Below are 20,823 nucleotides of genomic sequence, written 5' to 3'. Positions count from 1 at the left end.
ACCGGGGCTCCCATTACTGGACTCTGAAATCTGCTGCTGTGTTTGCCACAGAACCATGCTAAGCATTGATCTAGATGTTGTATAAATGATGCTGATATGCTCATTAACTTTCCAGGAAACATGTTATAGTTTCTAAAGAGGTTAAGATGTACCCAGATCTTGAGCCATACCTTCTTTCCTCTATTTGTCACTTGTGGCAGCACTGCTAAATACCTACTGAATCTCATTTTTCTTTTTCCTTACCATTAGAAATTTGATTCCTAGGAGTGGCTGTATAACATACTTCTAGCCAATGAGATGTAAGGGAAAGTCTACTGAAAGGAGCTCATGGGAAAGCAATTGCTTTTCCTGTATTAAAAAAAGATGGGTGGGCAAACCTCTCTAACAAATATCTTTAGTCCTTCACTTTTCACTCTTCTTCTTATCTAGAATTCAGATACAATGATAAGGTGGTTTAGTGATCTTTTAAAAATAGTCTTTTTTTTTTTAAGAGCAATTTTAGGTTCACAGTAAAATTCAGTGGAAGGTACGGAGATTCCCCAAATACCCCTGCCCCCACACATGCATAGCCGGCCTCTCTTACTATCAACATCCCCCACCAGAGTAGTAATTTGTTACAATTGATGAACTTAATCGCCCAAAGTCCATAGTTTACATTACCTTTCACTCTTGGTGTTGTACGTTCTATGAGTTTGGACAAACGTATAATGACATGTATCCATGGTTACAGTATTTTATGCAAGAGTTTCACTGCACTATAAACCCTTGTGCTCTCATCCTTCTCTCCCCACTAACTCCTAGCAAACCACAGTCTCTTTACTGTCTCCATAGTTTTGCCTTTTCCAGAATGTCATACAGTTGGAATCATACTGGCTTTTCAGACTGGCTTCTTTTCAGACTGGCTTCTCTTACTTAGTAATATGCACTTAAGTTTCCTCCATGTCTTTTCATGCCTTGATAGCTCATTTTTTAGCAGTGAATAATAGAGTTGACCCTTGGACAACACAGATTTGAATTGTGAGGGTACATTTATACATGGATTTTTTTCCAGAAAATACACACAGTACTATATGATACATGGTTAAACCTGGGTTGTGGAACCACAGATACACAGGGCCAACTATGGGGCTCAAGCATCTGTGGATTTTAGTAACTGGGGCAAGTCCTGGAACCACTCCCCTGTGGATATCATGGGACAACTGTACTACATGGTCTGGATGTACCACAGTGTTTTTATCCATTCACCTACTGAAGGACATCTTGGTTGCTTCCAAGGTCTGGCAATTATGAATAAAGCTGCTACAAATATCCATGTGCAGGTTTTTGTGTGGGCATTAGTTTTCACCTCCTTTGGGTAAATACCAAGGAGCATGATTGCTGGATTTGATAGTAAGCACATGTTTAGTTTCATAAGAAACTGCCAAACTAGGGCCTTCTCTGGTGGCGCAGTGGTTATGAATCTGCCTGCCAATGCAAGGGACATGGGTTCGAGCCCTGGCTCCGGGAAGATCCCACGTGCCACAGAGCAACTAAGCCCTTGCGCCACAACTACTGAGCCTGAGCTCTAGAGCCCGCAAGCCACAACTACTGAGCCCACGTGCCACAACTACTGAAGCCTGCATGCCTAGAGCCTGTGCTCCACAACAGAAGCCACTGCAATGAGAAGCCCGCGCACCGCAACGAAGAGTAGCCCACGCTCACCGCAACTACAGAAAGCCCGTACACAGCAACGAAGACCCAACACAGCCAAAAATTAATTAATTAATTAATTAAAAAATAGAAACTGCCAAACTATCTTCCAAAGCAGCTGTACTATTTTGCATTCCTACCAGCAATGAATGAGAGTTCCTGTTGCTCCACATCCTTGTCAGAATTTGGTATTGTCAGTGTTCTGAATTTTGGCCACTCTACTATGTATGTAGTGGTATCTCATTGTATTTTAATTTGCATTTTCATGATGACATATTATGTGGAGCACCTTTTCATATGCTTGTGTATCTTCTTTGGTGAGGTGTCTTTTAAGGTCTTTGGTCCATTTTTTAAAACAGGTCGTTCATTTTCTTATTGTTGAGTTTTAAGAATGTGTTGTATATTTTGGATAACAGTCCTTTATCAGTATGTCTTTTGCAATATTTTCTCCCAGTCTGTGTGTTGTCTTTTTATTCTCTTAACAGTGTCTTTCACAGAGTAGAAATTTTTAATTTTAATGAAGTCCAGCTTACCAATTCTTTCCTTCATGGATTGTGCCTTTGGTGTTGTATCTAAAAAGTTATCACCAAACTAAGGTCATTTGTGGTGGTAAGGTGTCGGGGCAGAGGAAGTGCCTGTAGTCCTAAGATTAGGTATCAGTCTTTTAATGTGCCTGTGCCTCTGGAGTCTGAACTTGACAAGTACTTCTAAGTCCTCCCCCAACCCTTAGGTGGGACAGGATGGCTAGAGTAGGCTGGAGTTGGGTATTTCCCTTTCCCCAGGTCAGTTAGGCTCTGATAAAAGCCCAGCAGATTAGACTCTGGTTAAATAGTTTCTCCTGAGGGCAGACCTTGTTAAGAAGAGATGCTCTGGCATATTCAAAATGGTTACTTTCCCCCTTGCCCTGCCAGAAGCACAAGGGTTTTTCTCCAGTATTCACTGTGAGAACCTGGTCAAGCGCCTGGAGGTGAAACTGACAAAAGTGTAGGACCCTGCCCCCAACCATATAACTGGGTCCCCCTTGAAGTTTTTGACTCACAAACTTGTCCACAGTAAGCCTCTCTCCAGCAATTCATCAATTACAGTTTAAGTTTTCCGACCCTTGCACTGGCTCCTGAGGTTTCTGCTTGTGGGTTTCTGCTCCAGTAAGTTTGTGATTCTTTTTATAGGCCTGTGTCTTCGGGCAGCAGTTTGCACTGTGACTTCACTTCTCTGATGGATCCAAGAAGAGTTCTTGACCTTTTTTCAATTTGTTCAGCTTTTTACTTGTTATTAGGATACAGTGGTGATTTCCAAGCTCCTTACATGCCAGACCAGAAACTGGAAGTCAATAGTCATCTTTTGACCATGAAAATGTGGGCCACATGTTATGCATGACAGAGAAGGAGATAAAAGGAGGCTGGTCATTAACGATGTCTTTGAATTACTGCACTTGGATTTCCTTCCTAGGTGCTTCTTGTTATTTGGAAAATAAAAGTACACCTCTCTTTGGTTAAGCCACTGTAGTGTGGTTTTCATTACAGGTAGCTGAATACAATCATAACTGATACATTTTTTGGCCATTTCACTCCTCACTGATATTCCTAACTAAAGAGTGGGCAGAAAAATTAAATATCATATATGATATATAACTTGTTCCAACTTGTAACTCATATAGAATTTTTTAAAACAATGAACTCCACAGAAAATAATATCTTTTAGTCTTCCCTTTACCAAACAATTGGGGTTTTTTCCCCTCTGTTGCTCTGAGTCCAGAATGTGTCATTTTCTTCTAATCCTAGAAATTTCTAGGATATTTCAGGCTGAGGACATCACATCATCATAAAATCATAGCTTCTCTTCCAGAGTCCAGAGCTGACTACAACTAATTCAATTTCCCTTTGTCTACAATATACCATACTGTCTGCATATCACAATATAAGGTAGATCTTGGATTTCATCAGGAAATGAAACAAAGTTAAGTATAGAAAATTGACTACTGGCTACCAGTTCTTTCACTGAATAAACAGAACACCAAAAAAATATATTTATAGGAAAACAAGTTACCATACATTTTATAATCATCTACATGCACTTTATAGCATCCACAGCACACTTTTTATAAAATAGAAAACAACATATTATTTCAAAATGAGCTATTGGGTATGCAGAAAATGAAATGAACACAAACTGGGGAAATAAAGGTTTAGAACTGAAATAAATATAAGATACTTCATAATTTTTGAAGCTTAGAATGACACATTAAGTGGCTCTAGGTAAAGAATACTACAACATCACTAAAAGTGGAAGGTTATTTTTGACCTTTCAAAATGTTAACATGCTTCTTTCAAGAGGAAAAAAAAAATTTCTTTCCTGTTGGTCTTTGGATATGCCGCAATGTGAAGCTGGCAAATACTTGCTTATAAAAGAGGAAGTCATTCATGTCACAGGAGTACAGGGACTTAGACTTGTTCGCCACACTCTCTCTCCAATGCCTGGAAGAGTGCATGGCACAACAGAGGTGCACGATATAACACTGCTGAATAAATAAATCAAAATTAGGATATTTCAGAAAGAACTGAGAAAGGTGAAGGACAGATGGTAAAGAACTTGTTTAAAAAAAGGAAGAGAAAATGAATCAATTTGAAGGCTTTTTTGTTGTTCTGTTTAGGTTCTCCTTTCCCCTTCTTCCAGTAACAGAACCCTGCCCTTCCTTCAAGGAACTGTTCCTCCTTCATTATCCATTTTATGTGATTCTGCTGGAGTGATCAATCATATTACCCTATGGCCATAGGGGTGGTGGGCGCAGAACACAATCTGGGCCAATTTTTTCCAGAAACTTATATCTACTGAAGCAGAGAAATAAATCCTCTCTTTCCTTTTGCGGTTGCTAGCCGGGATGACATTTGCCAGAAGCTGTGTGTAGCCATACTGTCTTCTTCTGAAGCGTTAAGTAGGAGAGCCTGGGGTACGGGTCAGGGGGCAGAGGGTAAAGCTGAAAAATGGAGACAGAGTCTTCGTGTCAGGACCCAGGGGTGCTTGAAACTAGCTCCACTTCTGCCTTTCTCAGGTACATAAGCTGATAAGTTCCATTTTTTTTCATTGTGGTAAAATATAAATAACATAAAATTTACTATTTTAACCATATTTAGGTATACAGTTCAGTGGCATTATGTACTTTCACACTGTTGTGCAAAAATTGTTTTCTACTTAAACTATATTAAGGTTGTTTTTGTCCTCTGTAATCAAAAGACATGGTTTTTCCCCCTCTTTTTATTATTCTATTTTAAGAGTTCTCTATATAGTCTCGATATCAGTTCTTTATCAGATACATATTTTGAGAACATTTTCTCCCAGTCTGTAGCTTACCTAAGTATTTTCTTAAGGCTGTCTTTGGATAAGCAGATGTTTTCATTTTGATGACAACTAATTTATCAATTTTATCTTTTTCTGATTAATGCTTTCTCTATCCTAAGAAACCTTTTCCTATTCCCAAGTTGCAAAGATATTCTACTTTGTTTTCTTCTAGAAGCTTTATAGCTTTAGCTTTTGTTTAGGTCTATAATCTATCTAAAATTAATTTGGTGTGAGATAGGGGTCGAGGTTGACTTTTTTTTTTTCCAGATGGATATTTAGTTGTTTCAACATAATATTTTGAAGAAACTTTTTTTGCTCATTTGCTTATTTTAGTGCTTTTGTTGAAAATCAAGTGACTCAGAGTCTGTTTCTGGTCTCTTGAGTCAGTTACATTGATGTATTTGTCTCTCAGAATGCTGGTACCACACACTCTTTTGGTTGCTATAGCTTTATAGTAAGTCTTGAAAGCAGAAAGTGTAAGTTCTCCAAATTATTCCTTCTCCAAAAGAGTTTAAACTAACTCTTCAACTTATTAGATATTATTTTTCTATTGTTAGATAATAATTTCCACCTAATAAACATTATTAGATATTATTATTAGGTATATAGCTGCAGACCCTGGAATTCAAAAAGAATATGTCTTCTTTGTTGTGCTTGTTACTTACTTCAGAGATATTTATTCCATGTCAGTATGATAAAAGAGGCTTGATATTTGTCATTTTGAGCTTTCAACATCCAAATATTCTTCTTACTTTGTTAATTTTGCCTAAAATGTCATATCCCCTTTCCCTAACTCCTATTTATTCTTCAGTTCCAAGCTATGCTATAAAATGAAACCATTTACACTTGCTTAAAAAATAAAATATTTAGGAATATATTTAAGACTTATAAGACCTCTACACTGAAAACTATATAACATTGCTGAGAGGAATTAAAGAAACCCTTAAAAATAAAGAGATACATCATTTTCATGGATTGGAAAACTCAATATTGTTAAAATGTCAGTTATCCCCAAACTGATGTAGAGATTTAACACAATTCCAATCAGAGTCTCAGTAGGCTTTTTTTTTTTTCTTGGTAGAAATTCACAAGCTTATTCTAAAATTTACATGGAAATGCAAGGGAAAATTCAATGAACATTGAAAAATAAGGACAAAGTTGGAGAATTTAGGCTACCTGATTTCAAGACTTACTATGCATAGCTATTCCTTCCCCTAGGATACCTTCCATGGCCCTTCCAGTCTGGGTTAAGTGCCTCTCTTCTGCACTCCCTCAGTATTCTGAACTACAGTCATCAAAGCACTTACCACAGTGCATTTCAATGATGTGTTAGTCTGTGCTCCCCACCTTAGATTTCATAAGGGCATGGACGAAGATCTATCTGGTTTACCACTGAATCTGCACCACCGAGAAGGGTGCCCGCACACTACAGACATGCAAGTATTTGCTGCATTAAGTTGAACTTCAATAATTTTTGTAAAAAAAGTTAATATTTTAAAAGAAAATTCATAAAGGTCATCTTTTGCCTGAGAACTATTTACACAGGTGGCCAGGACTTGTTTACCTGACTTGGTTTTAAAAGATATTAATATCACATGACAAAATTAAATAGATTAAGATCATGCAATTCAATTCATAAAAAATTCAATCAACCCTTTGGAAATCAAATGTCCTAAACATTTATAGTATATTGCCCAGTAATTGTACTCCCAAGAAGTTAGATGTATGGAATAATGCAGAAGGCAAAAACAGCTTTATGCACAAAAATGTTCATTGTTATTGTTATTTATTAAAGAAAAATGGAGATAAGCTAAGAGTCATACAAAATGAGATTCATTTAAAAAATAACATGGTATGGGCTTCCCTGGTGGCTCAGTGGTTGAGAGTCCGCCTGCCGATGCAGGGGACACGGGTTCGTGCCCCGGTCCGGGAAGATCCCACATGCCGCGGAGCGGCTGGGCCCGTGAGCCATGGCCGCTGAGTCTACGCGTCTGGAGCCTGTGCTCCGCAACGGGAGAGGCCACAACAGTGAGAGGCCCACATACCGCAAAAAAAATAAAGAAAGAAATAAAAAATAACATGGTAGATCAACTTGATGTAATATTTTACAGCCAAAAGATGATTATCAAAATAATATAATATTTCTTAAAATGGCAGACTAGGGTTTTTTTTTAAATTAATCTTCCTGCTATAACTAAATAACAAAGCTCAGTTAATAGTTTTTCACCTTCTTTTAAATCACGGAAGAAACGTGACAAGCCAACAAGAAATTACTAGGCCAAAAGTGAAGGGAAAAGGTCATCCCAGAGAGGTAACTGGAAATGTGGTTTTTTCCCTGAAAGCATTTGTCAATCCTTAAAATTTTGTACCTTAAATTAAAAACTCTTTCGGGCAAGAAAGGCAGAAAGTAAAGCCCAGGGTCTGCAAAAGATTGAGAGTCTCATAGAAGAAACTTCTCACAATATGTTGGAACTTTACACCCAGAGTGAGGATAAACTAGGAGAGAAATATCTTATACAGAATTACACTTTATGTAGGGTCATAAGAGCGCCAGAGAATTATAAGCCTTAAAGTAGCTGAACTCCAAGGAACTTAGCAGAAGCAAGTACAAATCCTTTCTAGATAAAAGTACTTTCCTTGCAAGTCTAAATTTATTCTCACAAATAATTGATCAAATATAATGTCCAACACAAACACAAGGCTCACAAAGAAACCAGAGTCTATGAGCAAGAACTAGCAAAAACAATAGACAAGAGAAACAGATCCACAAAGATTTCAGATATTGAAAAACTATGCTGATTATAGATAAGGAAAAAACAAGTTTGAAGATCTCTATAGAGAATAGAAACCATAAAAAGTGCTATAATAAAGTTGCAAAAGAATCTAAAAGAATTCTAGAAATAAAAAATACAGTAACTGAAATTAAAACCCCGAAGGTGTTGGTGAACACATCCAGGTACTAGGATGGTGATGGTGGCACACCCTGGGAGGGAATGGAAGCTCCACGCCACCCCCTCTCCCCATACTTTGGCCTATGTATCTCTTCCATTTGGCTGTTCTTGAGCTGGAGGAAGAGAAGGCCATGTGAAGACAGGTGCAGAGGTTGGAGTAATTCAGCCATAAGCTAAGGAACACTTAGCGCCACCAGAAGCTGAAAGTGGCAAGGAAGCATTCTCCCCTAGAGCCTTCAGAGACAGCATCGCCTTACTGACACTTCAGTTTGGACTTCTGGCTTTCAAACTCTAATAAATTTCTGTTGTTTCAAGTCAAACACACACACACACCACACACACACACCACACACACACACCCACACACAAACACCCACACACACACCCACACCCACACACACCCACACACGCACACACACACACACACACACACACATCCCAAAGGTCAAATCCCTGCTCTGAAAAGATCGCTCTTGGCCTTGGCTACACATTTGAAACACCTGGGAGAGCTTAAAACAAAAAACAAGCAAGCAAAATTGGGCTTCCCTGGTGGCGCAGTGGTTGAGGGTCCGCCTGCCGATGCGGGGGGACGCGGGTTCGTGCCCCGGTCCGGGAGGATCCCGCATGCCGCGGAGCGGCTGGGCCTGTAAGCCCTGGCCGCTGGGCCTGCACGTCTGGAGCCTGTGCTCCGCAATGGGAGGGGCCGCAGCAGTGAGAGGCCCGCGTACCGAAAAAAAAACAAAAACAAAACAAAACAAAAAACCCCCACTAATTACCATGCTCCAACCCAGATCAGTTGAATTAGAATCTTAGGGAGTAAGACACCGGAGTCGGTTCCTTAAAATGCTATACATCCAGGGTTTGGATCCATTACTCTGGATCAGGAATGGACAAACGGTGGCTCAGAGGCCAAATCTGGTCTGCCACATGTTTTTGTAAATAAAGTTTTATTGGAATACATGCATATACACAAAACCCAAGGCCCATCCAGTTTAGAAGATTGCATTCTGATGAAAAGAAAATTAGGAAATTAGAAAAAGAAAAATAATAAAGATTAGAGTGGAAATTAATGAAATAATGAATAGAAGAGCAATAGAGAAAATCAACGAAACTGGAAGTTAGTTCTTTGAAAACAGCAACAAAATTGACAAACCTTTAGTTAGACGGACCGGGGCGGCGGGGGGGGGGGGGGTTGGGGGGGGGGTGGCGGGGAAACAGACTTTAAGTAGTAGAATCAGAAATAAAAGAAGGGACATTAGCACTGACTTTACAGAAAATAAATAAACAGGATTATAAAGGAGTACTATAAACAATTTTATGCCTACAAATTAGATAACCTTGGTAAAATGGACAAATTCCTACAATGACACAAACTACTGAAATAGACTCAAGAAGAAATAGATAAATGAATAGACCTATAACAAGTGGAGAGATTGAGTCAATAATTAAAGTACCCACAAACTCCAGACCCAGATGGCTTCACCACTGAATTCTACTAAAAGTTTAAAGAATTAATGCCAATTCTTCACAAACTCTTCCAAAAATTAGAAGAGGACAGAACACTTCTCATTTCATTTTACTACGCCAGTATTACTCTGATACCAAAACCAGAAAAACACATCACGAGAAAACTATAGACCAATATCTATTATGAATATGGTCAAATTAATCCTCAACAAATACTAGCAAACCAAATGCAGCAACATATAAAAACAATGATATACCGTGACCAAGCAAGATGCAAGTTTGGTCCAACTTCCCAAAATCAATTAATGTAATACTTCATATCAATATAATAAAAATCCAAAACTTACATGAACATCTCAATAGATACAGAAGAGTGACAAAATCCAACGCTGTTTCATGATAAAAACACTCAACAAACTAGAAACAGAAGGGAACTTCGCCAATATAATAAAGAATATCCACACAATAAAACTCCAGAGTTAACATTATACTTACTGATGAGAGGCTGAATGTTTTCCCCCTAAGGTCAGGAATGAGACAAGGATGTCTGCTCTTGCCACTTCTATTCAGCCTTGTACTGGAGGTTCTAGGCAGGGCAAATAGGCAAGAAAAAGAAATAAAAGTCATTCAGATTGGAAAGGAAGAAGTAAAATTATCTATTCACAGATGACATGCTAGTGTATATGGAAAATCCTAGGAAATTCACTAAAAAATGATTAGAACTAATAAAAAGTTCAGCAAGTTTTCAAGATACAATAAGTATACAAAAACCAATTGTATTTCTATACATTTGCATGAACTACTGAAAAATGAAATTAAGAAAACAATTCCATTTACAATTGCATCCAAAAGAATAAAGTATTTAGGAATAAATTTAATGAAAAAAGTGCAAAAATTATACTCTGAAAGCCACAAAACACTGTTGAAAGATATTAGAGAAGATCTATAATTGGAAAAATATCACATGTTCATGGATCAGAAGACTTAACCTTGTTAAGACAAGGATACTCCCCAGTCTGATCTACAGATTCAACGCAATCCCAATCCCAATTCCAGCTGGCTTCTTTGTAGAAATTGACAAAATTCTTGTAAAATTTATATAGAATTGTAAGGGACCTAGAATAGCCAAAATAGTCTTGAGAAAGAAGAACAAAGTGGGAGTCATACTTCCTGATTTCAAATCTTTTTTCTTTTTTAATATTGGAGCATAGTTGATTTACAATGTTGTGTTAGTTTCAGGTGTACAGCAAATTGATTCAGCTATACATATACATGTATCTATTCTTTTTCAGATTCTTTTCCCATGTAAGTTATTACAGAATATTGACCAGAGTTCCCTGTGCTATACAGTAGGTCCTTGTTGATTATCTATTTTATATATAGTAGTGTCTATGTGTTAATCCCAACCTCCTAATTTATCCCTCCTGATTTCAAATCTTGATACAAAGTAACAGAAATCTAGGGACTTCCCTGGTGGTCCAGTGATTAAGACTCCGAGCTTCCAATGCAGGGGGTGCGGGTTCAATCCCTGGTCGGGGAACTAAGATCCCAGATGCCACATTGTGTGGTCAAAAAAAAAAGTAATAGTAATCTAGACAATGTGGTACTAGCACAAGGATAGACATATAGATCAATGGACTAGAATTGAGAGTCCAGAAATAAACCCATATGTCTATAGCCAACTAATTTTCAACAAGAATGCCAAAACCATCCAATAAGGAAAGAATAGAACAAATGGTCCTGGGACAATTGAATAGCCATATGCAGAAGAATGAGGTTAGATCCCTTCCTAACACCATATATAAAAATTAACTCAAAAGGTATCAAGGACCTAAATGTAAGAGCTAGAACTATAAAAACTCTTAGAAGAAAATAAAGGGAAAATCTCTACAACCTAAGATTTGGCAGAGGATTCTTAGATATGACACCAAAATTATCAGCAACAACAATAAAAATAAACCAGACTTCCTCAAAACAAAAAACGTTTGTTCTTCAAAGGACACTGAAAAGAATATGGGGAATTCCCTGGCAGTTCAGTGGTTAGGACTCAGCACTCTCACTGCTGAAGGCCCAGGCTCAATCCCTGTCAGGGAACTAAGATCCCACAATCCACATGGCCAAAAAAAAAAACCCCAGAGAAATAGAGATACTTAAAAAAAAAAAAAAAAAAGAATATGAAAAGACAACCCATAGAATGAAGGGGTATATTTGTAAATCATATATCTGAATTGTTTCAGGGCTTATGTCCAGAAATATAAAGAAATCTTACAACTCAATAACTTAAAAACATTTTTTTAAATGGGCAAAGGATCTGAATAGACATTTCTCCCAAGAAGATGTACAAATGACCAATAAGTACATGAAAAGATTCTCAACATTATTAGTCTTTAGGGAAATGCAAATCAAAACCACAATGAGATACCACTTCACACTCACTAAAATGGCTAGAATCAAACAGTGAGATAATAACAAGTGTTGGAAAATCTGTGGAGAAATTGGAACCTGGATACACGCTGGTGTGAATGTAAATGGTGCAGCTGCTGTGGAAAATAGTCTGGCTGTTTCTCAAATGATTAAACATAGAAGTTACCACATGATCCAGGAAATCCACTCTTAGGTATATAAGTAAGGGAAACGAAAACATATTCTACACAAAACTGTACGTGAATGTTTATAGCAGCATTATTCATAATAGCCAAAGGCAGAAACAACCCAAATTTCCACCAATGGACAAACAGATCAACAAAATGTTGTAAACCTACATATTGGAATATTATTTAACTATAGAAAGGAATGAAAGACTGATACATCTACAACATGAATGAACTTTGAAAACACTATGATAAGTGAAAGAAGTTAGTCACAAAAGACCCTATATTATTTGATTCTATTTATATGAAATGTTCAGAACAGGGAAATCTATAGAGATAGAAAGTAGATTAGTGATTGCTTAGGCCTGGGAGTGGGAGATAGGGCGACAGGGGTCTGATAGCTAAAGGGCGTAAGATTTCTTTTTGAGGTGATGAAAATGTTCTAAAATTGACTGTGGTGATGTTTGTACATATCTGTGAACATAACAAAAAAACAGTAAATTGTATACATTAAACGGGTAAATTGTTTGGTACGTGAATTATATCTCAATAAAGCTGTTTTTACCTTGCTTCACCCTAATCCCAGGTGTGCTCTGCATCTTTTCCCTCTTACACAAAGAAAACCACTTTTTATTTGTTGCTGTTGTATCCCCTGTCTCAGCAGAGGGTTTTTGTTGTTGTTTTTTTAAAATTCATTAATTTACTTATTTGGCCACACCAGGTCTTAGTTGCTGCACACGGGATCTTTGTTGCCACGTGCAGGATCTTTAGTTGTGGCATGCGGGCTCTAGTTCCCTGACCAGGGAACGAACCCAGGCCCCCTGCACTGGGAACGTGGAGTCTCAACCACGGGACCACCAGGGAAGTCCCTCAGTGGATATTTTAAGTAAGGGAGCTAAAAGTAGAAAGTTGCTTGCAAGATACTCATTTCCTTTCCTGACCTTTTTTTTTTTTTTTAAATACAGCATTCATTAGAGTTTACGACAAGCATCTTTGGGAACAACAAGAAGAGAAAATACGTCTCTTTTCAGAGTGATCATAAGCAAAATGATAGAATGACAGATTTCCTTAAATTTTAAAGTTTTAAAATAGGAAGGTGATGAGACCTGAGCTCTGCTTGGTGCAGCATTTCAAGGAACTGGCAGGATTTTAGAGGAGATGGCCATGTGCCTAGACAGAGGCTTTGGAGTTCATAGCCTCAGCCAACTTTGCTGGCCATACCTGAATGGTATGCAAGGAGAAAGCTGTCAGAGTTCCAGAGACCACTATGACCCTGGACAATACAGATGTTAGTAGAAACCTTGATGAACTAGAGCTATCTGCTCTCTTTCCCCAGTATCATTTAAAGCCTGGGCTGGAGATGAGAATCCCTGATATTGACGAAAATTTAATTTCTTGCTACCTTAACAGAATGAGAAGTTTGAGTATCTTAATTCAATTTTTTTTTTTTTTTTTTTTTTTTTGCGGTACGCGTGCCTCTCACTGTTGTGGCCTTTCCCGTTGCGGAGCACAGGCTCCGGACGCGCAGGCTCAGCGGCCATGGCTCACGGGCCCAGCCGCTTTGCGGCATGTGGGATCTTCCCGGACCAGGGCACGAACCCGCGTCCCCTGCATCGGCAGGTGGACTCTCAACCACTGCACCACCAGGGAAGCCCCTTAATTCAATTTTTAAAGACAATAAATAAAAGGTATATATTAGGATCAAGAGAGCTATTCTCTTTCATAACCGCAGTTAGGGTTGCCAGATTTAGCAAATAAAAATGCAGGACACCCTGGGCAAATTCCAACAGAAATGAAAGCTTCTGAGCTTCCCTGACTAGGAAAACTATTATACTCCCTCTTCTGGACATACTTAGATACCATTCTTGTATTTGATGAGTTCTGGGTCCTCTTGGTTACCCTTCAATTCCTAAGCAACAAGCTGGAGATGCTGGGCAGTTTCTGGTAACCAGTTTATGTCTGTCATGATCTTGCTGATAAAATTGAAGGCTGGTTGACTCTGGTATTGAATTAGGACTTGTATTTCTCCCATCTTTTATACTTGCCCTATATAGTTATATCTCTTGAAAGTTCTGTTGACTTAGTAGTGTTTCTCAGAATAGAAATAGAATTGTCTTATAAAAACCACTGCTTAATCAAATTTAATATGTATATAAATCATCACTGGATCTTGTTAAAATTCAGATTCTGATTCAGTAGATTGGAATGGGGCCTGAAATTTTATATTTCTAAATAAGCTCCCAGAGGATTAATAGACTGGTCCTCCTATCACACTTTGATTAGCCACCTATGTCACAATCAATAGATATCTGTTAAATATGTACGTACCTAGGCCCTATCCCCATCCCAATGCACTGATTCAGAATTTCTGGGGCAGTGTCCAGGAATATATATATATATATATATATATATATATATATATTTTTTTTTTTTTTTTGCGGTATGTGGGCCTCTCACTGTTGTGGCCTCTCCCGTTGCGGAGCACAGGCTCGGGACGCGCAGGCTCAGCAGCCATGGCTCACGGGCCTAGCCACTCCGCGGCATGTGGGATCTTCCCAGACTGGGGCACGAACCCGTGTCCCCTGCATCGGCAGGCGGACTCTCAACCACTGCGCCACCAGGGAAGCCCCCAGGGATATATATTTTAAACAAACTCCTAGGGAGACCAATGGTCTATGGGTTTAAAATGCCCTCTACCTTTTTCTCTAGTTATTAATTTTTTATCCTTCAAAGCTCATTGCTGGTCCCTTCTGTCATTTGTTGCTCTTATCGACTATCTCACACTCTAAATCCTTAACAGTTGTCTGCAACAAGCACTTGCTGTTTATCATGGGCTATCTTTTCTTGCATACATCCTGTCTGCCCAGACAGATTTTATTTCTTGAAATGAACAATTGCATACTTTCTTGTAGCCTCAGCCCCTGGCATAACACTTAGCATAGAGTGCATGTTTAATTAACGTTCATCGCAGACAATAATGCTGATGATAGTGAATGATGAATTTCTCTCCAGGACTCATGGCTATTTCCCAGGACTTGTGTGATTAAAACAACCCACTGACTCCATAAAGCAAACACCCAACTGATTAGCAAAAACTGTAATTCCCAACCACAGCACGTTATTTTTCAGGGATTGGTGCTACAATCCCTTTGTACCCTGGTAGCTGGGATTTTATTATGGTAAGTGGCATTTTTAAAGGAAAGAAAGTAATACTTTGAATTTATTATGTCTTTTATCTGTGAACCTCAAAGCATTTTAAAGCCATTCATTAAGTTACTGTAGCCAAGGTGTAAATATTATTACACTCTCCTTGCAAAAATGCTGACCAGAGAAAGAGTTACAAGATACTCGATCAAAATCATGGAGCCATTGTAAGGCTACACCAAGAAACTCAGGAGCAGCTGTGTCTGACAGGTAAGCACTTCTCAGCATCTTCCACACCTAAAGTCGTGTGACTTGAAAGGTGAGCATTCTTGTAGAAGAGAGGAGGCCAAAATAAGGAGAAATTTAAGACTATTTCAATAATCTTTCTTCTTCCTCTGTATTCCTACTGCCATTGATTTTTGCACTCTTATTCATTCTTACTTATGTTATGGTTAAATGCTGACACATCTTCTCTCTTTCACAACTTGATTTTTGTTTTTCCCCAGTCAGCTTGTTCTTCCAGCCTCCCAGTCCACTGTAGCAGCAGAGCAAAAAGAACTGCCATCTGAGATCTGAAATGAGGTTGGAACCCTTGTTCCATCACGAATTCCGCCTCTTTGAAAAAGTCGGTTCACTCAGAGGCAGTTTCCTCTTTGTGTGTAAAATGGGGATGGATCACGTCCATTTACTCTGTCACACGACGGTTGAAACGACAAAACGCGATTCGTAAACTGTAAAGCACTTAATGGGCATCAGCTGTCCCCTTACTGTATCAGTCCTTGTTTAATTTAATTGAAGCCCAGAGCCACAAACCGCAGCGAACCTAACACGGACAGGGCGTGTCTGTAGGGAACAGCCTAGAGGTAGATCTTTTTTCCTTTGAGAAAACGCAGGGCGCGGAGCTGCCGGGAGTTGTAGTCTTTGCGGCGGCCTCCACATACCTCGAGGAAAGAAAAGAACTACAACTCCCGTGACGCCGTGCGGGGACAGCCCCGCGCACCCTCCCGCCGGCGGGCGCCCCAAGACCAAACGGGAGGAGGCCTACGCGCGCGACGGAGATTCACAAAGCGAGCCGTGAGGCGGAGCGCGTTGTGGTGGCCGTAGCGGCTGATCCAGAAAATGAGACGCGTGGGAGTGTGTGGGGGTTGTAACAAGGATAAAACACGTGGAAAAAGGCAAATTAAAAAATAAAAAGGGCTGTGCCCCGATTCCTCACCACCCCGCGGGTCCTAACTTGCGCATTCCCGGCTCGCGCCTCCGGTCTCGGAAGCTTAAGTCAGCGGGGTTGGGAAGGGGCGGGGCCAGCGGCGCGGGGGGCGGGGCCTAGAGTGGCGAGTGCGGCGGCCGCGGCGGGGCCACGACCCAGACATCTAGGACTGTTGTTGTTCTCTCGCGGTGGGACCGCCTCAGTCTGGTCGCCGAGAGAGACCAGGAGCTGGTCTAGTTGGGAGCGGGGCGGCCGCGTCCCCCCTCTCTCCTGCTTCCCCAAAGCTGCGGCAGGAGCTGGCACAAACATCCTGCGGTTGGTCTCCGATGCCCTTCAGTGAGGAGGGGGCGTCGGGATCCTGGTGAGCGCACGTCAAGCCCCTCCAGCTACGTGTCTTTGCCGGCCCCCCAGGCCCGCACACCCAAGTCTGGCTGCCATGGCTGAAAACGCAGAGGGGGACCTGAACTCCAACCTACTCCACGCCCCCTATCACACCGGGGACCCTCAGCTAGACACGGCCATCGGGCAGTGGCTCCGTTGGGATAAGGTGGGTATCTGGTCAGCCCGGCATCCGCCCCCTATCACTCCGGGGACCCTCAGCTACACACGGCCATTGGGAGTGGCTCCCTTGGGATAAGGTGGGTACCTGGTCAGCCCGGCATCCGCCCCCTACCCAGTGTACGCCCTTTCCCGTCCCCACCCGGTGCTCGGCAGGCTGTGGGGGAGATGGCTCAGGCCATGCGGCAGCGGCTAGCGGAGCCGGGCGTTGCCACCCACCTATGCCTGGGCTGCCTCCCTGGGACCTTCTGAGCTGGGAAAGAATGCCTGTAGTCCCTTCCTTTTGCAGTGCGCGAAAGTGCAACCTCCCTTCCTCCCATCTCCCCCGCCTTCAAGTGTATGTCATCCCTCTTAATCCAAAAAAAAATAATAAATAATAATTATCATCGTAAGCTATACCCTTAATACAAATGTTTCCTTTCCTCTTTCTTCTCTCTTGACTTCCTTCTCTGCAAATCTGAAAGTGGTTTTTTGCTCTGTTCTTGGACGCTATGTAACCGCTATCCTCTTTAGTTCTGGTCTGGTGTGTTTCCACCTTGCGTCGCTAGGTAGTCGCTGGTCTTTAATCGCTCCCTTGTATTCTCTAATATCACCTTTTGCTCTTGAGAAAGATAAGCGTTCTCTTTCTTTTTCTGGCCGGGAGTTATTTTATGGAAGTATCCTATTCCAAAAATCATGTTTTCCAGATTTCATGTGATGCTCCTGATACAGAATTGTTTTTGCTTTACCCATTCCTCCTCTATTCCGCCCCCACCCCCTCCAAATTGTTGCGATGATTTCATCTTGTGCAGGCATATAGGATGGATATGTGAGAGCTAAAATTAAAATGCAGTTATTTCACTTGTAAGAGGCCCTTGGCTTCAACAGAGGAAGATAATCCAGGCTTTTGCTTTGTCGAATGCATTAAATGAATTTGTTGAAATAGAGAAGTCAACATATTTTAAATGGAATTAATAATACTGAATTAAAGTATTAGTGTGGTAATATGTGAAATCATGTTATTCAATTTCCTAAAGGATTATTAGCTTTCTTAAAAAGTTTTATTTTCACTTTGTTCAGTCATTCATGCATTGAGCAAAAAATATCCATTGAGCACTGGGTAGTGCTTCAGGGCCTTTTAGGTCCAGCGTATGCTGGTGGTGAGGAAGCTAGAAAGGGTTCCTGCCCTCGAAAAGCCTTCAGTCAGCAGATGAGGAAGACCAACAAATAAGCAATTATGAGTTATTTAGTATTACTTGATCATATGTATCTTGGACATTCTAATTCCTCCTCTGGAGTCTAGACAAGTGCGGCTCAAACTTTGCAGTGCTTACAGATCACCTGGAGATCTTAAAATGCAGGTTGTGATTTAGGACACCTGGGGTGGGGCCTGAGCTTCTGCCTCATAATGAGCTCCCAAGTGATACCAATGCTGCTGGGCTGTGGACCACACTTTGAGTAGCAAGGCTCTAGAGTGTTCTGACTGAGATACTAGAGAGCTAACACCCTTTTTGTAGGATTTGACCATATATATAAAAAATATGTTTGTATATACATATATATTTTTTTCAATCAAGTGTGAAAAATCTGTGGTATCCCATTAATTATCATAAGGATGTGCAAAATGCAAATAACTTTAAATCCATTAGGTTACCTGGTGAGCTTATGCCACCCAACCCAAAAGCTATGTGACAGCAGGAGCTGAATAGCAAATTATTAGGTAGTGGAAAAACAATGATTAAAACCTAAAGCTGGCCTCCTTACATCCATAATTATTTTTATTCGCATTTGGAAGTGAAACCACATTTTTCCCCTGCCTTTTTCATGCTCTCTTTTTCCTTTTGAGCTATTGATGTATTTTTGTATTTCATCTACTTATTAACAGTGTGGAAACTCAGTAAGAAAAGCTGAACTTTTTATTTATTAATTGCCTGCTGTGAATATAGTTCCTTGTTGTGAAAGGATACAAAAGAAGTGAAGATTCAGAGATTGCTCTCCTACTTTTGGTTCATTAGGGAGGAGGAAGCCTAATAGAAATAAAAGAGCTAAGGCTTAGCATACTGTGAAATGATATATACTACAAACTGCCTGTATAAATATCTTCAGCAGGGATATCTAACTAAATTACAAGTGAAAGTTATCCTTATATGTTTAATATAGTTAATTGCTGTTGTTTAAAGCCATCTGCTGTCAGTAAATGGATGTGGTTGCACTTGTGTCTCCCTAAAGTGATTTATGAACTTCAAAGACACTTGTAGAATTCCAACACAATTTAATTTACTAGTAACTATTATGTATGTCATAGCCTTTGGCCCTTCAACAATAGGAGTTTGTTTTTCATTGCCATGGGTGAAATCTTTTGTTCTCTTTAGGTGCCAGTTTTTTTTGTTTTTTTTGCGGTACGTGGGCCTCTCACTGTTGTGGCCTCTCCCGTTATGGAGCATAGGCTGCAGACGCGCAGGCTCAGTGGCCGTGGCTCACGGGCCCAGCCACTCCGTGGCATGTGGGATCTTCCCGGACCGGGGCACGAACCCGTGTCCCCTGCATCGGCAGGCAGACTCTCAACCACTGCGCCACCAGGGAAGCCCTAGGTGCCAGTTTTGACTACACTTTTCCTAATGGGTCTGTTGATTTGATTTTTTAAAAAATATTACCTGAATGAATTAATATTTGTTAATTGTCCATGCTGTACCTAGATATTGTTGGGGTATACTAAAATGTAAAAAGACTATGAAATACATATACATGTAAAAAGATAACTCAAGGGTGGTATTGGTGGCAATTAAATGGTGTATAGGCAGTCAGTTTTTATAGTAGTTTAAAAGTAAGTGACCTGTGGACTGGGTAGTCAAGGAAGACAATAAGAAGATGGGATGCATCTAAAAAGAATGAGGAGAGCCTTCACTGTAAGTGGAAGAGAAATTAATTTATATTTAAAGTGCCCTCTACATACAAGGCACTGGCTGAAAATCTGTGGGAGACACAAAGATGAACTAGATATGGATTGTCTCTTCAAAGAAAATAGAAGGGAAAATAAAACAAAAGCTCACATATATAATACAGGGAGCAAGTAACAAGTGCCTTTAACAGATAAATAGATTTAAATAAGTTTAATAATTATTTAATAAAAATAATATTTACTTAATTGATCCCTCCCTTAATGAGAAAAATACTTTTAATTAGTAAGCAAAGGTGTATCTACTGTAGATAGATAGTGTAGGTAAGCTAGGCTATGATGTCCCAGGGCACTGAAATGTAGAGTGTAGAAATGTAAAATAATAGATCAGACCAACAGCATTTATTGCATTACACGTGAATGGCATATGTGGTCTTCCAGCACAGAGAAACTGAGTTTAATACCTGATTAATACCTATTTATTTTTTTATAGTGAAAAAAAGAACCTACCAAATGCCCTGATTCTTGATGACTCTGGTGAGGCACATAGTACTAAGACGTAAGTTGATCTAAAGGCAATTGGCTACTTGCCTAGGTCACCAGTATTGCTAGTTTTAGCCTTGGTGTGTGGTGGTCTTTGAAATCTCTTCATGAAAAAGGTGTTATCTGTGCTGAACCTTCAGGATTAATTAAAATTTAGACTTGTCAACATTGAGAGGAGGAATATTCCAAGTAGAGATAAAAACATTAACGTGTATACTTAGAATATTTGTTTCTGCTGTAGTTTAGGGTACATAGAGAGAAATTGTTGGAAAGGCATGTAGACCAGGTCATAGAAACGCATTAGTATGTCGTTAGTGGCCTTGAATAAATAAAGGTGTATGTAAGTGTTAAAAAGAAATTAGTGCAACAAGACAGGGTGTTTATTGGGGAGGTCCCATGTACCCCTTCCTGTTTCTATTGAGTGGCATTCTGTTGTGCCGTTTAGTATAGTCCAGGATCTGA

The 20,823-nt window shown here is 39.9% G+C and overlaps 1 protein-coding gene across 2 annotated transcripts in view; it reads left to right on the top strand.

The window, feature by feature from the left end:
• Positions 1–16,553: 16,553 nt before the first annotated feature.
• PGM2L1 (phosphoglucomutase 2 like 1) overlaps positions 16,554–20,823 on the top strand; it is a 69,754-nt gene continuing 65,484 nt past the window's right edge. For both annotated transcript variants that reach the window (XM_027083367.1, XM_027083366.1), the window contains exon 1: positions 16,554–16,932. In XM_027083367.1, coding sequence (XP_026939168.1) covers positions 16,822–16,932 — 111 coding nt within the window. In that variant the 5' untranslated portion in view covers positions 16,554–16,821. The remainder of the gene's footprint in view (positions 16,933–20,823) is intronic.

The sequence above is a fragment of the Aethalodelphis obliquidens genome, unplaced genomic scaffold (assembly GCF_003676395.1).
Source record: "Aethalodelphis obliquidens isolate GAN/ISIS:26980383/991018 unplaced genomic scaffold, ASM367639v1 scaffold50, whole genome shotgun sequence".
Lineage (NCBI taxonomy): Eukaryota > Metazoa > Chordata > Mammalia > Artiodactyla > Delphinidae > Aethalodelphis > Aethalodelphis obliquidens.
This window is presented reverse-complemented; position numbering and strand designations above follow the sequence as displayed.